At 36.1% G+C, this 21964-nt stretch overlaps 1 protein-coding gene across 2 annotated transcripts in view; it reads right to left on the bottom strand.

Moving 5' to 3' along the window:
• JARID2 (jumonji and AT-rich interaction domain containing 2) overlaps positions 1-21964 on the bottom strand; it is a 255478-nt gene that overhangs the window by 104060 nt on the left and 129454 nt on the right. For both annotated transcript variants that reach the window (XM_070940676.1, XM_070940677.1), the window contains exon 2: positions 16529-16661. In XM_070940676.1, coding sequence (XP_070796777.1) covers positions 16529-16661 — 133 coding nt within the window. The remainder of the gene's footprint in view (positions 1-16528; positions 16662-21964) is intronic.

Here is a 21964-nt window from a genome sequence, read left to right as displayed (position 1 = left end):
AGGTTAATTTTGTTTTGTATTATTCTGGGCCACAAATGATTTGACACCAAAAAGGAGATGTTTCTTTTAGTTAAAAGCCAGACATTATGTATTTATCTAGGTCACTGGGGTATGTTTTATTTGAAATAGCCACCATAGCTTGGCCACCTCATGCTTTGCTTCCTTTATGTATATATTGGATAGTTGTACAAATTAGTTTCATATTTTTCCTGTGTTGCTATAAAAAGCTAACAGGAATTTTCAGCAATGTGCTGTGATAACAAACAACACAGCAGCAGCCAATTACAAAGCAAGCTGCTGTATATGAGCGTTTCACCACATGGAGCAACTGCCATATAGATATTATTACAAGCAGCCATTTTGTGAGCAGCAATATTGGAAAACAACAAAATTAGAGCAGTGTAGCCCTTTAGACTCAAAGGCACAAACTATTCTGGAGCAGAAGGAAGCAAGCATAACAATATGTCTACAAGACCTTAAAGCAGCTAGATCTTTCCCCAGGATCACACAGTGATTCTCCCAAAGACACATTAGTTTAAGAAGATGCAAGTGGTGGATATGTTAACACCTTCAATGTTTCATTGTTGTCAGGTAAACCAGGCAGGAGAGACAACCAAATGAGCTAATTCTACTTTATTGGAAGGTTACATTAAAGGAATCTTGTACATCTGAAAATACAAATCTCTCACAATCACTTTTAACAGTCTGTTATGTTAGGTTGTATCATTTTAAACTTTTTTTTACCCATTAAGCAGTTGTGGTCTCCTCCCCCTTTTATCCGATTGTTTCCTGGGTAGCATCTCTTCCTCATGTCTCTCAAGGTCATTCCCACATACCCCATCCATTGCCCCGTAGCAGCTTTCAGTCTTTCTATCGGAAACCATGCAGATGTTCTGTCCCCATCTCACACACACACACCAGCAGTCGACCAAGAGTTAAAATAAACCAGCAGACAAGAATTTCCTTTGATAACAGAATTGGCAGCAACCCAGTGGCTGCTTGCCAAAAGTTTTTACTTACAAAGGGAGGTTTATCTCCTCTGACCGAAACATCAAAGTAAGTCCACAAAAGCCAAAGAATAGTCCAGTCCAGTCCAAAAATCAATCCAAGCAGAGCATATAACAAAGTTCCAGAAATGCAAAATGACTTGCTAGCTTTCAGTTTTGTCCGTCACAAAGCCTGAATGGCCACCACACCCCCTTTTATCCCCTGTGGGGTGTGATCCAGTGACTCAGCTTAATCTCTGGCATGCCTCCTTCTCTGCTGCGCGCGCTTGTCTTTCCGACTCTGTCAGGGATCCAGCCAAGACTTATCTCCGTCGCTGTCTAACTGCGGCTGCTCGGAAGTGCCTGGCTCCTGGCCTATCTCTTGGCCTTCGGAAGACACCTGAGGCATTGCCATAGAGGAGGGTCCTGGAGAGGGAGGCCTTGCCAACTCCTCTCCTTCACTTTCGGAGTCTTCTCCCTCCGATAAGACGGGCTCGGGGGTCGGAGTCACAACAGCAGAGATTTAAAAAATAGATGAAGACTGTAGTATCTGTTCCTGTGTAAGTTTTTTCAGTTGCAAGTTCTGATTTTTAAAAAATGCCCTGAGCACTGAATATCTGCTGGCAACTCTTTAAAGAAGGAACACCTTTCTATGAGATTAAGCATCTGTTTTAATATGTCGCCAAAACACATTCACATTTAATTTTTTTAAAAAAATATTTATATGATTGCCCATCTCACAATATGAATACAAAAATTAATATACTAATTACAACCACTACATCCCATAGTGCCTAAAACAATCATCATCATCATTTAATGACCCCATAATCCCTTGTGGGGTAGAGTCTGGGCAACTGAATGGAGCTAGCAGAATGTTTAATGGCCGGAATGGCCCTTCCTGTCGCCAGTGCGGAGTTTTGTTCAAAAGATATATTCTCATTGGGCCCAGAGAGAAAAATATCTGCCTCTACCTAGGATTGAACTCATAGCCTCCTGATTGTGAGGCGAGAGCTCCATCTCTAGGCCATCGCACTACTCCTGTGCCCAAAACAATAATCCCAATCACAAAAAGCACATCAAAAGCAGCAGAGCTCGTCTAATCTTCTGACCCAAAGACAGCCAGGTCTTCAATCTCAAAAAAGTCAAAAAGGGCCATCTAGATCTCCAGGGAGATATTGCTACAGAGAAGGCACAAGCCCAGAGTCCTACAACATGACACTGACAGAAGAAACCTGAAGCATGCTTTCTCTACTAGATCTGGTGGGCTGAGCAGAGACCATGGAAATGAGATGAAGCCACAAACAGCCTAATCCTACATCACGTAGGGTTTTATAAGTGACAGGCATCTCTTTCAATTGCACTCAGAAGACTAAAGCTTAAAAAACAGCAGTGTCACATGAACATAATGAGAAATGCTAAAAGTTGCTGGTGCATTGTTTTCAAGGGCAGCTCCACGCAGAGTTTATTACAATAATCCAACCCAGAGGCATTTTTAATTAATTCAAAGCACTATGTAACTTTACTCTTAAAGCTTACTCTTAAGAAAATCTACTAAAACATACTCCAGTAATCCCAGCAGAGCCAATTAGGGTACTAACTCAAAAACAACAGGTAGTCCTCAATTTACAAACATTCATTTAATGACCGTTCAAAGTTTCAACAGCATTGAAAAAAATTACTTATGATCAGTTTTTACTCTTATGACTGTTACAGCATCCCTATGGTTACGTGATCAAACTTTAGGTACTTGGCACTTGGTATTTATTTTTGACAGATTCCATTGGCCTAGGGTCATGTGATCAGCATTTATAGCCTTCCAAGCTAGCTTTTGACAAACAAAGTCAATGGGGGAAGCCATATTGACTTCACAACTGCAGGGATTTGCTTAACAGTTGTGGCAAAAAAGGTCGTAAAATGGGGCAAAACTCACTTCATAACTGTCTTGCTTAGCAACAGAAATTTTGGACACAACTGTAGTCGTATGTTGAGGATTACCTCTATCTAGATTTCTTATTCTGATTAAGCTACACTGAAAGACAGATGGACACAATGTCATATCATTCTTCCATGAGGTTAAGAATAAAACTGGAGCTCTTATCAGAGAATGTTATCTAGTCTGGCATTCTGTTTCTCACTGATCAATCAGATCCTTATAAGAATGACTAGGAAGCTTTTCCCCATTATTATTCTTAATAACTAGCCTAAAGATACACATTGTCTCTGCTGTTTTAGTCAACGTATAATAATTATGACCAATAGCAACAGAGAGCCTTAACCTCCATGAAGACCTGTTTAAACTGGCAAGAATTACTGCATTTGCAATAGCAAAATCTCTGTAAAAAATTATTTTAAGAGTCTTTTGGGATATATTTGATTATCTTGCCTTTCAACTCTTTTTTTGATCAGTCCACATGTGTTTAGTCATTTACTTTCATAAAGTCCAAGTTTATTTTAGACTTCCTTGGAATTTCTTCAACTTGGCATATAAAACTGTGGTTATTATTTTCAGCTGCATCAACAATCCAATCCAATGAAGTGATAGATGCCAAATAGGATTCATCCAGGATTACTTCCCTTATGATGATTCCACATACAACTGATCTATGGCACAGACATTTATGGTATCAAGTAATTGTAACTCTTTGTTATGACTTGAGCATGCATTTAATAGATCTTTGCAGTTTATCTGACAGGGCATTTTATTCACAAAACTGAAATCCCTCTGGATTTGCTTTTCAAAGCTGCAGAGTTCTCAAACTTAGCAAGACTGTTTAAACACCTTTTGTGATCATGTATGAATTTGGTCATGAATTTCCCGATAATCTCTGGTTTTATTTTCTAATTCACAATCAATGGGAATGCTCTTAACTAGAGTAGCCAGAAGTGTGTTACATTTCACGTAAGTTAAAGTTACCTGTTCAGAGTGATCTACCCTTCTTGAGCTGTCTTTTCCCTTGTGGAAATTTCTGTTTCCCTATGCTTCTTCCTACACTTCTCCAACAATCTCAATATAGACAAACATCATACTCCATCTAAAAAGCCTCTTCACACATGTTACTATAAATAATATGGGAAGAGGGTTTTCCATAGGGAAAAGAGTTACCATGCAACCATGTTGTATTAATTTATCTTCTCCTCTTATACACACAAAATAGAAATGAGGTTAGGGAATATCGATTCTAAAATAGCAGGAAAAATACAAATAAGTAAAACAAAAATCAATAACTATTGTCACACTAAGCTAAATTGGGCTGTATTTTTCTTTACTAGACATGAGGCTTTAGGGAACTGCACACTTAGAAAAATACCAGACTTGAAAATAATTTCTTACAATAATTTCATACTCCATTTTAAAGCAGAAAGAGAACTTTAGAAATGTCATGCATTTGTGCCAATAAAAGCGCTGTACGTATCTACAAATAAAGTTACTAGTATTTTCAGTAACACTGTAAATTCAGTCTGATATCCTTACTCTTTCTCTCTAGGGCTAGGCAGTTCTGGTTATCAACTCTAAGTCCTCTAGCACAAAGATAGAGATCAAATCAGGCAGGTCCCAGTGGATGTTAAATATATATAGTGTTGTATACTATTGGAGCTACGTAGAATATTAAGACAGGCAGATTTAGCATAGGAAATTTAGAATGTAGTCTTAGCACAAGCAAAGACATAAGAGTGTGAATTGGATAAAATCTGTGCCAGAATGAAACATCATCTGCCTGGATGACAACATTGGTTCCATTTTACAGCTGGAAGATATGACAACAAAGAATCTCAGTGATGTAAATGAATCAACTTTAAAATCAGAAAGGTAGAGTAATATGACTTTATTTATTATCTAAAATCAAAGATGAGAGAAAACATATAACCAAACTGTATTTTAAATAAATGACAATACTGAATTACTATTGCCTCATGACAGAGCAGGGGTATACAGAATCACAGTGAGCCTGAAAACCTGACTAGGAGAAGCAAAAAGTGTAGTATATATAGATAGCCCTAGACTTATGACAACAACTGAGCCCAAAATTTCCATTGCTAAGCAAGACAGTTGTTAAGTGAATTTTGGCCAATTTTATGACTTTTCTTGCCACAGTTGTTAAGTAAATCCTTGCAGTTAAGTTACTAACATGGTTCTTAAGTGAATCTTAAGTGAATTAACTTAAGTTAATTTTTCTTGTCAGAAGTTCGCAAGAGGGGATCACATGACCACAGGACACTGCAACCATCATAAATACATGTCAGTTGCCAAGTGTCTGCATTTTGATCATGTGACCATGGGATGCTGCAATGGTTATAAGTGTGAAAAAACCAATCATAAGTCACTTTTTACAGTGCCATTGTAACTTCAGTCACTAAACGAATGGTTATAAGTTGAGGACTACCTGTAACTTTCCCTCCCTGCAGGATAATACTACATTTATCTTTTAAAGTTTGCAATTATGGGCTTCATTGTCCTGAAAAAGCAAACTATTCCAGAGGTGCATTACATATTGTACAAAGTCCTCTCTTTTGATTTAATCAATTAAATAACCACTGAATGCAAAGATCAATGGAAATTGCATGTGCACCCATATATGTTCCTAATGTATATGTTGATATATTTGCTAGTAATTAACTTCTTGGCTCAGACTACACATCAATATTCTACAGTATTAGATTTTTATCCCTTTATTTTCTATGCTGTCTTTGTACATGCTAATGCAATACATCTATGGCATGGAGGCTACACTCTTGGCTACACACTTAAGTTTGTGGAACAAGCATAATTTATAAATCCAACAATGAAGTTACCAGGATAGGTCCATTAAAAAAAATAAGCGTGAGAAAAAGTTACATCTTAGGGCACCTGTTTCACCTCTTAAAATTCGTCCTTAACTCTTAAAACTCATTCTTAAAATCTACATTTTAACCTACTTAGTGAAGGTTTGGTCTTCTCTTCACTGGCAGCTATAACAGCATTGATCTAGATTTATTTGAGTTTGAATAGTTTATTATGCCAACAAAGTCCTTTGGTTTTATTCAGTGATAGGGGCTAGTTAATCCCACTTTTGCTCCTGGAACAGTTAGGACAAGTAGAGGAAAAAGGATGCCGCACTAGAAGGAGACTCTATGGTGGGGGAACCGGACTTCCAGTCAGCTCCAGAATTGAACAGGGGGCTTCCGGTTAGGACCTTTGTGGCTCTTTGAGTATTTAAGGTTGCCGACCCGTCCTAGAATATCTCACCAAGATCCAACTTATCTTTCAGAGTTTTTATATTTTACCATATGACTATTGGTAGGACACATACGATATGGAACAGAAAGTTGATTTAAAGTTGATGTAGCCATGATGCTCCATAGTTAGAAAAGGTACCCAAGTATACCAAATCATCTTTAAAACCATTTATTGAAATTGTATTTCAAAATATGGAACTGGGAATGATCAGAGTTACCCCTTTTATAGAGACAGCACATGTGCATAAAAATAGTTTCTGAACTCTGCTAATGTTTTAAAATATAGATGACAGCGATAATATCTGAATTAGCTCTCCTTTTTCAAAAGTAGAGTTGACTTTCTATTACAGTTACAGTTTATTAGGCTAAACTATTTTTTTTTTCGGTCTCTTTACTTTTTTCAAGAGATCTTTCTTTTAAACAATGTGACTGACATTTGAGGTACATTCAATTTTCTTTTTCTGATTGCTCTTTCCATCTCACAATTAATTTAATATATAGAACCAACATGATGGATGAACAATCTTTTGTTAATGGCATATCCACCAAAAGCAGGGAAAATCCTCTATTGCTGTAGAAAGTATCATACTGTGCCTAGATTCAAGGCTGTACTTTGCTTTTGAATTTAAAATTTAAATGTTACAATTGACACATCATGAAAGCTTTTAATATATATAGTACTTTCTATTTCATTTAAATTTGCTTGACTTTAAATAACCCTTTTCTCACATTTTAAAAAGATTCTTACCTAGCAGCTAAGGCATGAAATAGAATCTAAAACAGTAACAACACTAAAGCAATAAAAATAAAGGGCCATTCTTATTTTTAAAATTTGGAAGCTTCACTTATTTTTTATTCTGGCTTCAATTTGTACTTTCTTGAATGAAATTACACTCTAATTTCTAGAGTTATATCTATGCGACACACATATTTTTGAGGCAACTGGAAAAAGTGAGAGCATAAAGGGAACATATAGAGTTTACTTCTTAATTACTACAGCATTTCATTTTGGATTGTAAATTAGATACTCTTCAGACTTTCAGTTTAGTCCACTCAAATTTCTATTCAAATATTTGAAAAGAATATTTTGCAACACTGTCAACCAATTTCTCCATTATTATAGAGGTATTTTTGTCAAGCCTTTTTTATTTTGCATCAGTTTTGTACATTGCCTTGGGCTTTTTCGGAAGTGCAATATAACAATAAAATTTAAAGATAAATCAGATCTTAGTTCTTCTATTACCAATTGTTATAATGTTCTATGAAAGCCAAGCAATATATCTATAGAAACAGAATGTATCTGGTTAAGGCTGGCAGGATGAAGGGGTATTTGATTTTTATTTTGAAGCAAAGGATTAAATTTACTATCAGATAATTCTTGCTCCTGAGGGTCAGCATGCTATTATTAGTTAATATATTACTTCTGTATGAGGCCTCCTCATAGCATGTGTTACACTGAGAAGAAAAAAAATCCTTGAATTCTTCTGAAGGGGTGCTTTATACTTTGGCCAGAAATCATGAATGGCTGTTCTGAACAATCTGTATTACAAGATCAAATAATAGTCCACAAATGGAAATATGCCAAAGCCTTTTATTTCTATCAGGCAGAATATAAATACTCTCTCTCTTACACACACAGATACATATGTATGTGTCTGTATATATCTATGTATGGTTTGAATCCATCTTTGTTCCAGGAGTTAAAGACATAGCACTTTCGCCTCCATTTTTTTCCCTCAGTTCTGTGAGATGATCCTGGGCTAAGAGCCAATGCTTGGTTCAAAGTTTCCAAGCAGACTTTCAGAGTTGAAGTTAGATTTGAATTAAAGGCCTTTTCAATTTTAATCCAACACTATATTAAATTTATGGGTTTTATTAATATTCTTCAAAATAAAAAAAAAATCATAGTTGTTACATATTACAAGACATTTTGGGAAGGTTTTTACCTTAAGAGGCCAAAAATAAATGCTATGCCCATAATTTAGAATATTAATGAAATAAATGAGATTAAATTCTATTCATGAAGCATTCTTTGTTATTTTTCTATGATACAAGAAGATGGGTTTCTGTTCCACTTAACCATGCATTGCTCATCCTAACCTTACAAATCCCATTGTTTAGACAATATGATACCAAGTATTCCAATGTATAATAACTGAATATTATTTCAAGAGCTCTTATTCCCTGTGTATATTCTAATATGCAGATTCTTAAAAACCTTTTTATTGCCCAGCAGTTGTTTAGCCGCTAAGTACTGCTATTCAAAAATACACCAGGACAGAAATTATGTAAAAGAAATCTGTTTAGACTGAGATTTCACAGAACTACTATTTGGTAGAAAGACAAAATCAAGAAACATCACATCAATGGAAAAATTATATGAGCCATGGTGGCACAGTGGTTAGAATGCAGCACTGCAGGTTACTTCTGCTGACTGCCAACTGCCTGCAATTGGCAGTTCAAACCTCAGCAAGCTCAAGGTTGACTCAGCCTTCCATCCTTCCAAGGTTGGTAAAATGAGGACCCCACATTGTTGAGGGCAATGTGCTGACTCTGTAAACTGCTTAGAGAGGGCTGTAAAGCTGTATATAAGTCTAAGTGCTACAGCTACAGCTACTGTTATTTTATCTTTAAAAATCAGATGGCTTTAAACAAAAATCTACAATATTTTTACAGAATATGTCTATAAGAATTTCTGTCCTACAAATTATGCTTTACTATTTCCACTGTTTCCTTAATCTTCTTTGGTTCTAGGTGATCTTCCTGGGTCAAATAATATTCGATTTTCTTGTTCTTCAGCTCTTTTTCTTTCTAGCATGTTTGCCTCTGAACTTATTAACATGCTGATGTTATTTTCCAATCTCTTCCATTTTGGTAATGCACTACTTGGCTTTTTTCCCCTTGTTGGCTGAATTTAAATCCCAGGTAGTCAATTATAACTGTGCTTTGCTGTACATCAGTTGGTTTGTTCCGTGCAGTGAACTCATGCTTATCTTTGATGTTACAATACAGGTAATCCTTGACTTACCACCATTTGTTTAGTGACCATTCAAAGTTACAACAACACTGGGAAAAGTGACTTATGACTGGTTTATACTTACGACCACTGTAGCATCCCCATAGTCATATGATCAAAATTTGGGAACATGGCAACTGATCTGTATTTATGACAGTTGCAAAGTCCTGGGATCATGTGACCACCATGTGTAACATTCCCAGTTTTCAACAAGCAAAGTCAATGTGGAAAACCAGATTTGCTTAATGATCGCATGATTCGCTTAACTACTACAGTGATTTGCTTTTAACTGTGGAAAAAAGGTCGTAAAAAAGGACAAAACTCACATAACTGCCTTGTTTATCAATGAAATTTGGGTTCAATTGTGGTCGTAAATCAAGGACTCCCTGTATCGGCATCTTTTATTATCATGGTTTGTTGCACAGTCAGCCAGATGTTTAAACTGGATTTGGCATTTGTACCCACCTATCAAGTCCTTCCCAAGGACCTGGGATATGCAGATATTGTTGTTTGATAGTGTTAAAAGTTTCACCACAGGATATAAATTATTCTAAAGCAGCCTTTTGCATTATTCCTTTTATCTTTTTAAATTATTATTATCCCTCTTTTTTTTTCCAAATGTGAAAAGAAAGTTTGCAGTTTAGATTCTGTTTCAAGAAGCAGATTGGCCACTAAACGAAGTAGTGACAAGTAGTTGCTGCAAATATCAGATTGCATAGCTTTCTAAGACAAATAAACAAAGGTTTACCTTCATCCAATTTTAAAAATCTGAAGGCTAAGTGATTACGGCACTGGGCTAGAAACCAAGGGAGTGTGAGCTTTGTCCTGCCTTAGGCAATGACATGAAAACTGGGTAACTTTGAACGATTATTCTCTCTCAGTCCAACCCACCTCACAGGGTTGTTGTTCAGGGAAAATTGGAGGAAGCAATATTAAATATGCTTGCCACCTTGAATTATTTATAAACTGTTTATAAAGATAATAAAGGAATAAAATGCTTTAAGCAAAGCATTTTATAGATTTATAGATTTATATAGATTCTTGGCAACAGAGAAGTCTTAACATCGAAACTATCCCGAAATCTAAGGGGAAACTCTCCCAAAATCTAAGGAGAATCTATGAAATACTACTTGATAGGTAGATAAAGGCAGTTAATAATGTGTCTATCCATTTTATTTAAAATATACAGAAGAACTTTGCATCAGCCTACAGCACTGATAAGTACAGAAAGTATAGGAGGTATCAAAAATGTCATTGATTTTTTTAGAACTTATAGCATTGACATTGTTCGTTCCAACAGTTTGCTTTTTAAATTCTGTTCATTGTCTACAAACATGTTGAAGTACTGAAGTTTAGAATTTTGAAATTAACTGCATTATTGCTCACAATTTCACATTTTATAAATGTGCAGCACAACTGCAACAACATTCAAAAAGTAATAATTTTCTGCTTCAAATTTTCTTTCTAAGAGTGGTATTTTTAGAAATAAACCTCTATAAAGCCTAATCATACTGGCTCAATTGGTTTATTTGCTTTTCTTTATTTTCTTCCTGTTTTGGCTGCATTTCATTTCCTCATATGGCACTCAACAGTGCTACCCCTGAAGGCTAATTTTCCTCTTCCACCAATCTACCTTGAGTTTTGAAATTCTTTGCAGCAATAAGAGCTGCGGTATCACAAGACTAAAGCATTATCTTCCATTCACAACCTATCCAAGCCATAATCATCCCAAACATACTGTGAGACCAAACATTCAGATAGATTAGGGATATGTTGCATGTTGGCTAAAAAGGAGTGCAATTTTACTTTTCTATTAAAAAGTAGTTTTTTTCTAATGAAATAGTACAATAGATGCTATGCTTTGAAGGAGGGTATAGCAATGAAGACTTTTTAAACATTAGGAAAATGGAAAAAAAACAACATGTTATATTCCAGGGGTTTCCAAACTTGGCAACTTTAAGACTTGTGGAATGCTGGCTGAGGAATTCTGGGAGTTGAAGTCCATAAATCTTAAAGTTGCCAAGTTTGGAGACCCCTGTTATATTCCATTGTTCTGGTATATAGTTCCTGAGATCCAGGCCAGCCCATGTAACAATGCATTTCATCCTCTCCTCCCACTTCTTTCCCATGCCTTCTTTTTCTTCAATTTCTCTGTGTTTCAACAATCATCTGTCAATCTCATATGAATTCACTCTGTTACTGTAAATTAGGAATGTTTTGCCAAGTTTTGCCAAGCTGCTCTAGATCAAATAGAATTTGGCGGAAATAATCCCTACAGGCCTCTGACATGAAAAACAGGCAGCAATTCAATGTGGAATGTCTTTGGGTTTGGAGATCTGCTGCATCTGGAGATTTTTCATATTTAACTCTTGACAGTTAAGCTAGCATCCCGTCCTCCACAGAGTTCATGAGCATTTTGAAAGGTCTCACAAATCCTGCTCAAAGAGCAGGTGGCAACCATAGATAGAAAGACGTTTGCACAAATTCGTTTTGTATACTAGTTGCAACTGGTTCTGGACCAGGAGGCCCTGCTCATTGCATTCATGTCTTAATCACGTCCTGACTGAACTATTGTAATGTGCTCTATGTATTTGTCTGGGGGTGGGGGGTAGATGACCTTGAAAAATACCTGGACACTTCAACAGATCCACAATGCAGAAGTGAATGAAGTTAGGATGTACTGAGATTTTGTCTAGTTTACACTGCTGTTGTGTGAGCTGCATTGGCTCCATTATGCTGCAGGTTGCAATTCAAGGTGCTGGCTATTATCTTTAAAGCTCAGCTTGGCACAGGGCTATGTTACTTGCAAACTGCCTATCTCTGAGGGCCTCTATCTCTCCCACCAAGTCTTAAAGGGGGATATGTTCTAGACAAAAATACCCTCTTGTGGGACCAAGAAGTCCTATCTTCTCCCGAGATCATGAAGAACCCGACCTTCCTGGCTTCTGGGAGGCTGTGGAGATCTTTTTTGCCTCAGATGCTACGCCATGATGAAAGATGAGCCCAGTACATGTGTGATTTACGTATGTGAGCCTGTTAAATGGAATTTTGTATTATGAATATTTTAATTCTGATTTTTTAAAATTTAGATATTATATACATTATATTTATTTTTATTTTTTTAATTTTTATTTATTTTTATATGCCGCCCTTCTCCAGAGACTCAGGGCGGTTTAGAATGCGTTAAGCAATAGCCTTCATACTTTGTATATTTTATACAAAGTCAGCTTATTGCCCCCACAAACCGGGTCCTCATTTTACTCACCTTAGAAAGGATGGAAGGCTGAGTCGGCCTTGAGCCTGGTGAGAACTGAACTCGCAGTAATTGCAGGCAGCTGGATGTTAAATGCTGCCTTACTAGGAGGCATTAGCCTCCTACGCCACTCAGGCTCCATATTGTTTTTGTTGATTGTTTTTAGATGTCCAGAGTTCATATGTAGGGTAGGCAGCAATATAAAATTTTGAAATAATATATGAATACCTAAATAGCAAGACTCTCACAAAGGGTTGTAATGATTTTAACAGTAACCATGCAGACATAATATTCCAATCAATAATTCTTGCTGCATCTTTTTCACCTGCTTTATCTTCTATGTGGAAACATTCAGGAGTGATTTAAAATGTTATGGACCTCACATATTTGCATTTTTATTACTGCAACTCTAGCCTCAGATCTTTTCTGGGAAAGAAGAAGGACAACAGGGTCAAATAGTGGTAAAGTTTCTAGAAGTGGTAAGAAGCTGACCCACATATCAGAATAGTTTGCTAATACCTTTAAATGTAAGCTACACTACCTTCCATTCTGAAATGGCTTGTTCTTCCTTCTCGATGCGTCAACCAGGGGCATAACGCATTGGTGAACAAAGTCATTTAGCAAATACATCATGTCAGCTGCAGATCATGCCATCTAGTGATATTGCACAGCAGTAAATGTTTGCCCACTAAGAATTCATGAGCAATACACAATTGTTGTTTCCAAATTACATAGAACTGGATGGGTCAATCTCTTCAGATCTATAATTTTAGGACCTCAGCACAGCATACAGAAGCAGTCAGGCAGACGCCAAAGCAGTTCAACCATGTCCAGACTCCAGACCATGCCTTGAAATGATTGCAAACCATTATGTTGGTATGATGTTTTTAATTAACAATATATAGTTAATGCCACAACTTTACTTCCAGATGCCACTAAATTTACCACAGTAATTGTTCAACACACACACACAAAAAAAAACATGCAAGTATTTTTAAGACATGGTATATCTGACTTTTTAACTGTGGTTAGTTCAACCTGTAGCTTGGATTGATATGTATAATGAACCTAAACCCTCGTAAAATAAGAACATAAACATAATCTTATATATGCTTTACATGTGACATTTAGATATCCTGTTGTTTAACTAAAGTGGAGTTGTGTTAACACACAAAATCAGTTTTTGTTTTTGAGGAAAATGGATTTCTTTTATGAGCTACTTTGCTGGGAAGATAAAAAATATGACCTTATGAATAAAAGCCAAGGATACCGAGACCGTATTTCATTTTTACAGCTATCTATTTCATGTCTAAAGCAACATTAGAAAGCAAGCTATGTCTCATGGGAATGAGATTCACTCTTATAAAGGGGCCTCTGAAAAACTGATCATCACGGTCCCAAATTCTATGTGTATTAATATCATAGAAGAAATAGTAGCATTTAAAAATACATCATGGATTCTCCAAGTTTTACTGATATGTTATCCTGCTTCCCAAGATTAGGAAGTTTCCTGTAAAAGGCCACAGATGTTTTCTTATCATTACGCAGAAACATTTTTTTAATTATTTCATTTACAAATAAGTATCACAGCAACTGTAATAAGTATGAAATAATAACTACATACAGAGGAGGGCAACTTGCAATGTCCCAGCACTCTTTTTGTGGCTCCACATTTCACTAAGATAGGGCTGACAAAAAGGTGGCTCAATTTGGGTAGTATAATTTGAAGGCATGTTTCAAATTTGGAGAGATTTAAGAATGAGAATGGTAATAGTTTGCCTCCGACTCACATTCCGTATCTTAAAACTTCTTCCCCATATTTAGCCATACTTTTTCAAGTGATGGTACCATGGCACAACAATGCTACCTGTGCCCTCCAAAATGTTTGAACCTCTCAAAAGTTACCAACTCCTTGTATACTCTTTGAATCTCTCAAGGGAACAAACAAATTTACAGTAAAGCAAATATGAGATGAAGTAGCATCCATTAAGGCAGTATCCTCTACATACATTTAGATTTTGGCTCTCATATCATGACAGTCAGGAATTATTAGAGATGAAGTCCAACACATCAGTTATTGGTCATCACACTCACAATCTCATACAACAGTTCAGGATGTAAGTGCACTACTATGTATGGGGATCTAAAATAAACTCTCTCTCTGTGTGTGTGTGAGTGTGTGAGTGTGTGTGTGTGCGTGCGCGCACATGCACCAATGAATTATTCCAGACTCCTGGAAACTGCCTGGACAAGTCCATGCAATTTTCTTATTTTTGAAAGTGGATTGCCATTGCCTTCTTCCAAGATTGAGAATGACTGGTCCAAAATTACTTAACTGTCTTTGTGTCCAAGACACAAATCAGTCTCTTGGTTTTTAGTCCAATGTGTTTAATCACTACATCAAACTGGCTCAAAAGTTACTAACATCACTAACATCAATACATTCTGCAAATAGAAGAACCAAGACAGACAGAGAGACAGGCAGGCAGGTAGGCACGCGCACGCACACACACACTCCACCCAAGCTGCATACTGTGACATATGGAAGAAAGTTTTATTTCATTTTGGGCAGAACTGGTGTTGAGATACTTGTGTGTGAGAATTTCTGAGAGAAAACTGGGTCAAATCTACTCTGGGAGAAACCAGATGCTGTCTTAGTCATGCTCTGTGACTTGCCTTGGAAAGCAGTGGTTAACTGCTAAAATATGAACATATTTCAAACTGATGTTTCACATTATTATCTGACAGAGAAATCAGAGAAAGTTTATGTCTAGTCCTGCCTTAGCCATGAAAGCCAGCTGGGTGACCTTGGGCCAGTCATCCTGTCTCAAGTCAACTCACTGCACAGGGTTGTTGTGCAGAAAATAGGAAGAAGAAGGTGTGTTGGATATGTTCACCGCCTAAAGTTGTTTGTTTGTTTATTTATTTATTCATTCATTCATTCATTCATTCGATTTATATGCCGCCCTTCTCCGGAGACTCAGGGCGGCTTACAATGCATTAAGCAATAGACTTCATACTTTTGTATATACCTGCTTAGTAGGGCTTTCGCCCCCTCACCGCTCCCAAAGCGGTGTTCTTTTTATACAAAGTCAGCTTATTGCCCCCACAATCCAGGTCCTCATTTTACCTACCTTGGAAGGACGGAAGGCTGAGTCAACCTTGAGCCTGGTGAGATTTGAACTTGCGGTAATTGCAGGCAGCTGGCAGCTAAGTGCTACTTAACAGCATTTTAGTCCGCTGCGCCACCAAGGCTTTTTATTACAAAAGTAATAAAGGCAGGATACAAATAAAATAAAACAAAACACAAATATTTAATATCAGATGTCAGATCCTGCAGATGATCTGATGCAATTCAACCCAAAACACTTAAACTGAAGCTACATAACCTTCAATAAAGAGTGCATTTTCCATTTAACTACTGAACTGAGCTTTCATCTTATAGGAAAGAAGCACTTTGGAACATTTACATAGTGCTCAAGTGCAGTCAGCACTTGAAGACATTTTAAGTTACTATGATAGTCAGAACGCCACCTCAGAAACCAGTCATCTATTATTCCCTGTGCAATGAAAAATGTTTTTATCACAGTCACGTAACTGCTCCTGGGTTTTTAACTAGGCAAATGTGTTCTAAAATTCCCCTCATAATGTGCTTCCTAGATTTGGCATATAATGTCTTCCTTTAATTAATTGTGTAACAGTACCTTGGTTTAGTGGAAAAAAACAATTTATCTATTAGATCAGTGTTTCTCAATCTTGGCAATGTTAAAATGTGTGGACTTCCAACTTGCTGGCTGGGAAATTCTGGGTATTGAAGTTCATATCTTAAAATGTCCAAGATCGAAAACACTGTATTAGAGGAAAGGAGAAGAGGAAAAGGAGAATAAAAAGTATATATTCACAGCATTTCTTCTTCCTCAAAATATGGCGTGGCAGAATGCAGTGAAAAAGTCTATCCACAACAGTAGAAGATAAAGACCAGGCACAAGCATACTTGCCTAATGTAACTCCAAAATAATGAACCAGCAAAGTCCCTTTTCCCAAGAACAGACTTACCATTTACCCCTTTGAGACTCCCATTAATGCCATCATGCTGCCTCTTCTGTGCATTCTTGAATTCCTTTAGGGATAAATAAAGGACTTTTCGTACCACCCTCTCTTCTGACCACGGAATTCCATCACTATCGTCCTATTGGGACAAAAGAAGTGAGAGAAGAAATTCACTCGAAGGATCTAAAACAATGAACATTCACTTGCTTGATAAATTGAGGCTTTAGAATCATCATCATCATGTATTTAATTTTTGAAAGAAGCATTGAGTCTTTGGGCTGCTTTATTGGGTTCAAAAACTGATTTCTTACAGTCTATATTTTAATCTGCTAATTCTCATTTATTCACTATTTCTTTCACTTCAATTTTTCTTTATCCCATTTTTCCGATTCTCCTATTCATATCAACCATCATGCTCCTTATACAGGAAACAAACTCTTCTTTCTTCAGCGATACTATTATCTACCTTAAACTCTTGAAACGTAAGCAAATACATTACACCAGTCTTTTATGAACAAATGTTATTTATAGAACATATATACATTTAAATTTGATACTATAGTATCAATATCAATATCTCTAATCTGATTGGCAGCTGCTCTAGACAAATAACTATTATTTACAGCATAAAAAATAGTGCATATTTTCTACCCATATAGATCAAGTATCATGTACTGTATGAAATACCTTTAACCCTTCCCCCAGCATTTTTTATTTCATCATGTCTCTGCTTGTTGACTTATCAGAATGAGTTCTTTGCCCTAGTCTTTTTCAAGGGCTGCACAACTGCCAAGTGAGAAGATTAGTTTTTTGGATGACCTTCATTTCAGAAAGAATATCCCAACTCAGTGCCCCAGTTCAGTGAGAAATCAAAACACCAACATTGGTGATGTATTACAAAAGGCAAGAACTTACGCATTCTGCATGACAAACACAGTCAATCAGTTTAGAGTGTAACAACTTTTAAATAAATTATTCAACTTAATGGCATTGCTGCTATTTAAAGCTCAGAACAAGTTACTGAAGACAAAGAACAAATGTTTATCCTAGTTCTATGACAGATAATTTGATTGTGGGAAAACCAAAACAGGGAGCAAAGCAAGATAGTAAAGCAAGTTAGCAATTTGGCAGAAGATTACATTGCACGCTAGAGAAACACTACTGTGCTGCAGTGACAGAATATCATGCCTAGATTGCTTTGAACATAAAACATATGTGGATCTGAGCCAAAATTATAATCTTTGCAGAAAACTTTCCAAGGAAAACATGTCCCATCAAAACTTTCTGTTATACTATTCGGAATCAATCACTTCATTTCAAAAAAAAAAAAAAAAAAAAAAGACAACAGAAAAAGCATTGGTGATGCAAATGGTATCTATAAACCCAAGCCCCCACAAACTAAGAATAACATATAACTCCAGTTAACAAATACAGTATTGCATAATAGGGCTATAAACATTCATCACTACATGATAATTATTCCAGCTATTCTGTGGCATGGAAGAAGCCACAGACCACATCAGAATTAACCGCTTAGCTTTACCCCAAATCATCAGTTTCTGAAAAACCAGATTAACATTGGCCAGGTGAAGAGCTGGGGATTGAGAAGGGATACAACTGTTATCTCATGTCACTAAATGTTAAGCTAAGGTTTTGAGAATGTAATAATTATCACAATCACAATTTTTGAAAGATGTAAAATAGCAGTTTGAGCAACAACTGTAAACTGTACAAATATGGAATGACCTTAATTATTCTTAATTCCACGAGAAATGCTCAGTAATGTCCATCTGTAATACTCTATTATAAATGTGGAGTCCTCAGTACTGTCCAAACTTGTTTGTTTGTTTGCAGACAGTTCATCGTTTTTATTATGAGGAAGGTGCTGTCTACATACCGGATCCATACTTTTGGCTTTACAGTATATGTGGGTGTGCTACAGTTTCTAGAAGCTGCATTACAGTCTCTGCTATGAGTCCTGAGAGTGGGGATACCATGGGTGTTCCTCTGATTTATTATTTTATAATGCTTGCCTACCTCACAAAGTGACTCTAGAAGGTAACATTTTTTTTAAATAAAAGCAAATAAATAAAATATTAAAATCCATAGCAGCTGAGAATAAAGCACCCATCATAATGACTAAATTAACCACTTTCAATTTCCAAACATTAGGGGTGCTCAAAACTTGTGACATGCCTTGGGGCATATAAAGTTATTTTGGTTACTTTAATATAATTTAGATGTGCTTGGTAAGTAACCACATAAATATCACAACTTTTTAATGTTTTGTTTGTTTCATCAGAGTCAGGGCCTGAGGGCTGGACTTATGAAAAGCTAACAGGGTGATGGGAGCCATCCTGTGTCTGGAGGGAGAAATGTCCGAAAGATGGGTGCTACAACAGAAAAAACATCTTTTCCAGCCCTTGTCAATTATGTTCTTTAATGGAAGGGAGCTTTCTCATCCTGCCTGATAGGATGGCTTTCTCATCCTGCCTGATAGGATGGCTTTCTCATCCTGCCTGATAGGATGGGTAGAAACAACTGGGGAAGATATATTCCCTTGAGTAAACCCGGTCCCAAGCCACCAAAGTGACAGCTAGCTGTAAGAATATTTGCATATTTCTCCATCAAACCAAAAGTAGGCAGTGAACAGAGGTTGATGAGGTCCATGATGCTACCTGGTTGGGTAATGAAATAACTGCTAGCAAATAACTATGGCTCAGGGAGCACGAAGGATTCCACAGTTCAACCCTGAGCTACATATATTTTTTTCTGGTGGATCTATTATAAGAAATAGTACCATAGATGAATGTTCATGTCAAACTGAGAATTGATTCACAAGTATAGTATGTGATTCTCTACCATAGGCAAAGGATTAAAAAGTAGAACATTAGTTAATATGTTCCATAAACCCACTTTTTCTTCTCTCTCCTTATCCTTGTCACATACATCTTTAATTTATCTTTAATTAAAGATCATATTATTACCAGTAATAGCCAGTTAATAATAGAGTTTGCAGTTTGGATTCAAAATTGGTATTTTAAATAAAACCAAGTTACAATAGTCTTACCTAATAACCATAGGTTAAATTAGCTCAATATAATTTTGTTAAATAAGAAACATTAAGCAATCATATTGCATCACATTACATCATATTTTGTATCATATCGTATCAAACATATTTGTAACAATCATGCCAGAAAAATACTAATCAAGTTGAGGTAGAGGTTGTATTTCTGAACTTTCAACAAGGGTTCAGGAATTAAAAGTATAAAATGTTTGGAGGATCAAAAAATTATAATTGTGAGTTATTTTTTTTATAAATCTGCAAATAAAAATAAAATGTAAGCAGTCCCACATGTCTGTCCAGACTGATGGACTGAGTCAAAAGCTGGAAGCCCCCAGCAACAGGGGTGGGACTTAACGACTATGACAGACTCGGTCCATCAATCTGAACAGACGAGTACAACCCATCCCAGCTGCTGTCTCCACCCACAATGGAGAATATGTTGCATACATTGCCCCTTTGTTCCTAATTCATATAGTATGTTAGCAGATAACATTAATAAAAAATGGCTAAAGTTTCCATATCTAAGTTAGCTAAAATTGAAAGCCAGTAGTCTAAGTTTATTATCAGTCTATCCATTTATACTTGAAGTATCAAAGTAAACAGAAAAACCAGAAAACATGGCTGGGCAACCAATCTTAATAGATTTTATCACTGTGTAATTTCTGTATTTATTTAAATGGAACTAATGTATATTAAAACTGTACAGATAAAGAACTTGTGCTCAGATGCTAGCAATAGAAGCAAACCACAGGATGGGAGGTACTTAGTATAAGAATTATTATAGAACTAACACTTTTAACATTTAAAATCATAATTCTTAATCAATTAAACATGTAATTTCTTTTTAATATGTGGGAGAGGGTGAGAAAGAACACATTTGTCCAAGATGTGATGAATGTAGTATTCTTCTAGAAAATAAAGATTCCAGAGTGTAATTAACCAGCCTAAAAACTAATTAAGATGTGAAAAAGGACGCAACTACTGGCACTGCTTTACTGCCATAATTTTAAAATTCTTTTAGATAATTTAACAATTATTATTGAAAGAACACTGATCAGAAGATTCAGTAATCTATGAAAGACACAATTTAAAAAAGAATGTTAACTGAAACAAAAATATTTGCTGTTCTCTTTGATCCTAATAATAAATCACACCGAAGTTCTTCCAAACAATGCCACGTTTAGTGATCAACCACAAACATTCAATATCCTTACATGCACAATTCTAGTAATAGATCAAAGAGGCTGAGATTAATTCATTCTTGTGTGTTCATAAACTAATCTAACAATGAGCCTTGAATTTACAACTGGTATTTCATAAAGATTTCTTTTTCCTACTATTAACCAAGCTGGACTATATTCAGATTTCTACCTCAGAAAAATTATGCTGCTGACACTTCCTAAAATAGAGGAGGGAGAGGAGGAGGGGGGGAAAAGGAGAAGGAGGCGGAGAGGAAGGGGAAGAACAGCAACAACTAGTACTTCTCTTGTATAACAAAGAAGCTTTAGAGAAAAAGTTATGCTATTTGTTTAATCATATGCAAAATAACGTATGTGTTTAATTTAACAGGAGGAGAAGATTATAAGGTAGGGGAATATGTTTGTTATTATTTGGAGTGTCTAGCAAATTTCCAGATATAATCCTGGATACGTCCGAGTAAAGCACCTCCCAAATTGTTTCTCAGATTCTTGAGTATCAATGCCACCATCACACAAGATTCAAGAGAAAATTGATATTCCTATCACTTCTTTGAAAAATATTGTTCAAGGAACATACCCAACAAACAGGCATTTGAAAGATCTTCCTGTATATCAATCTGGGAACACTACAGGAAATTATATTTCCACCCTTCCAGGTTATAAACAATGGATGCAACATACAAGAAAATTCAATATAAAACTTATTTTTTGGATTTAAAGCAAAAACAGGCAGCACATTCTTCATTTCGCCACCAAGGCAGCATTAACAATTTGAAGCTTTTGTGACTTTCAGTAAAAAAATAATTAGAAAATATAGGGATAAATTTTCCTTAGAAGGAAATGTACATCTTTTGTACATTAGGAGACAACAACAGTTGTTAGAAGGATTTTAAATGTGAACAATCACTCCCCAAAGGACTAAAGCTGGACATAAAATCAAATTAACTCTCAGATACAATAAAGAACAGATTGGCTCTCACTGCCCTCAAACTTGTATTTCATGAAACATTTCTGGTTGAAAAATCAGACTTAAAATAAATTTCATTTATTAGTTTATCATTAATTTACTCTTTTTACAAGAGATCCAGCTGTTTAAGAGTAAGCTTACTCTTGCTTGTAAGCCAGCAAGAGTCACCTCATAGCGAGAAGGACAGCAAACAAATTTAAGAAATA

The sequence above is a fragment of the Pituophis catenifer genome, unplaced genomic scaffold (genome assembly GCF_029215685.1).
Source record: "Pituophis catenifer annectens isolate HBS135680 unplaced genomic scaffold, rPitCat1.0.hap2 SCAF_3, whole genome shotgun sequence".
Classification (NCBI taxonomy): Eukaryota; Metazoa; Chordata; class Lepidosauria; order Squamata; family Colubridae; genus Pituophis; species Pituophis catenifer.
Note: the sequence above shows the minus strand (reverse complement) of the source record. Positions and strands in the feature narration are given on the sequence as shown.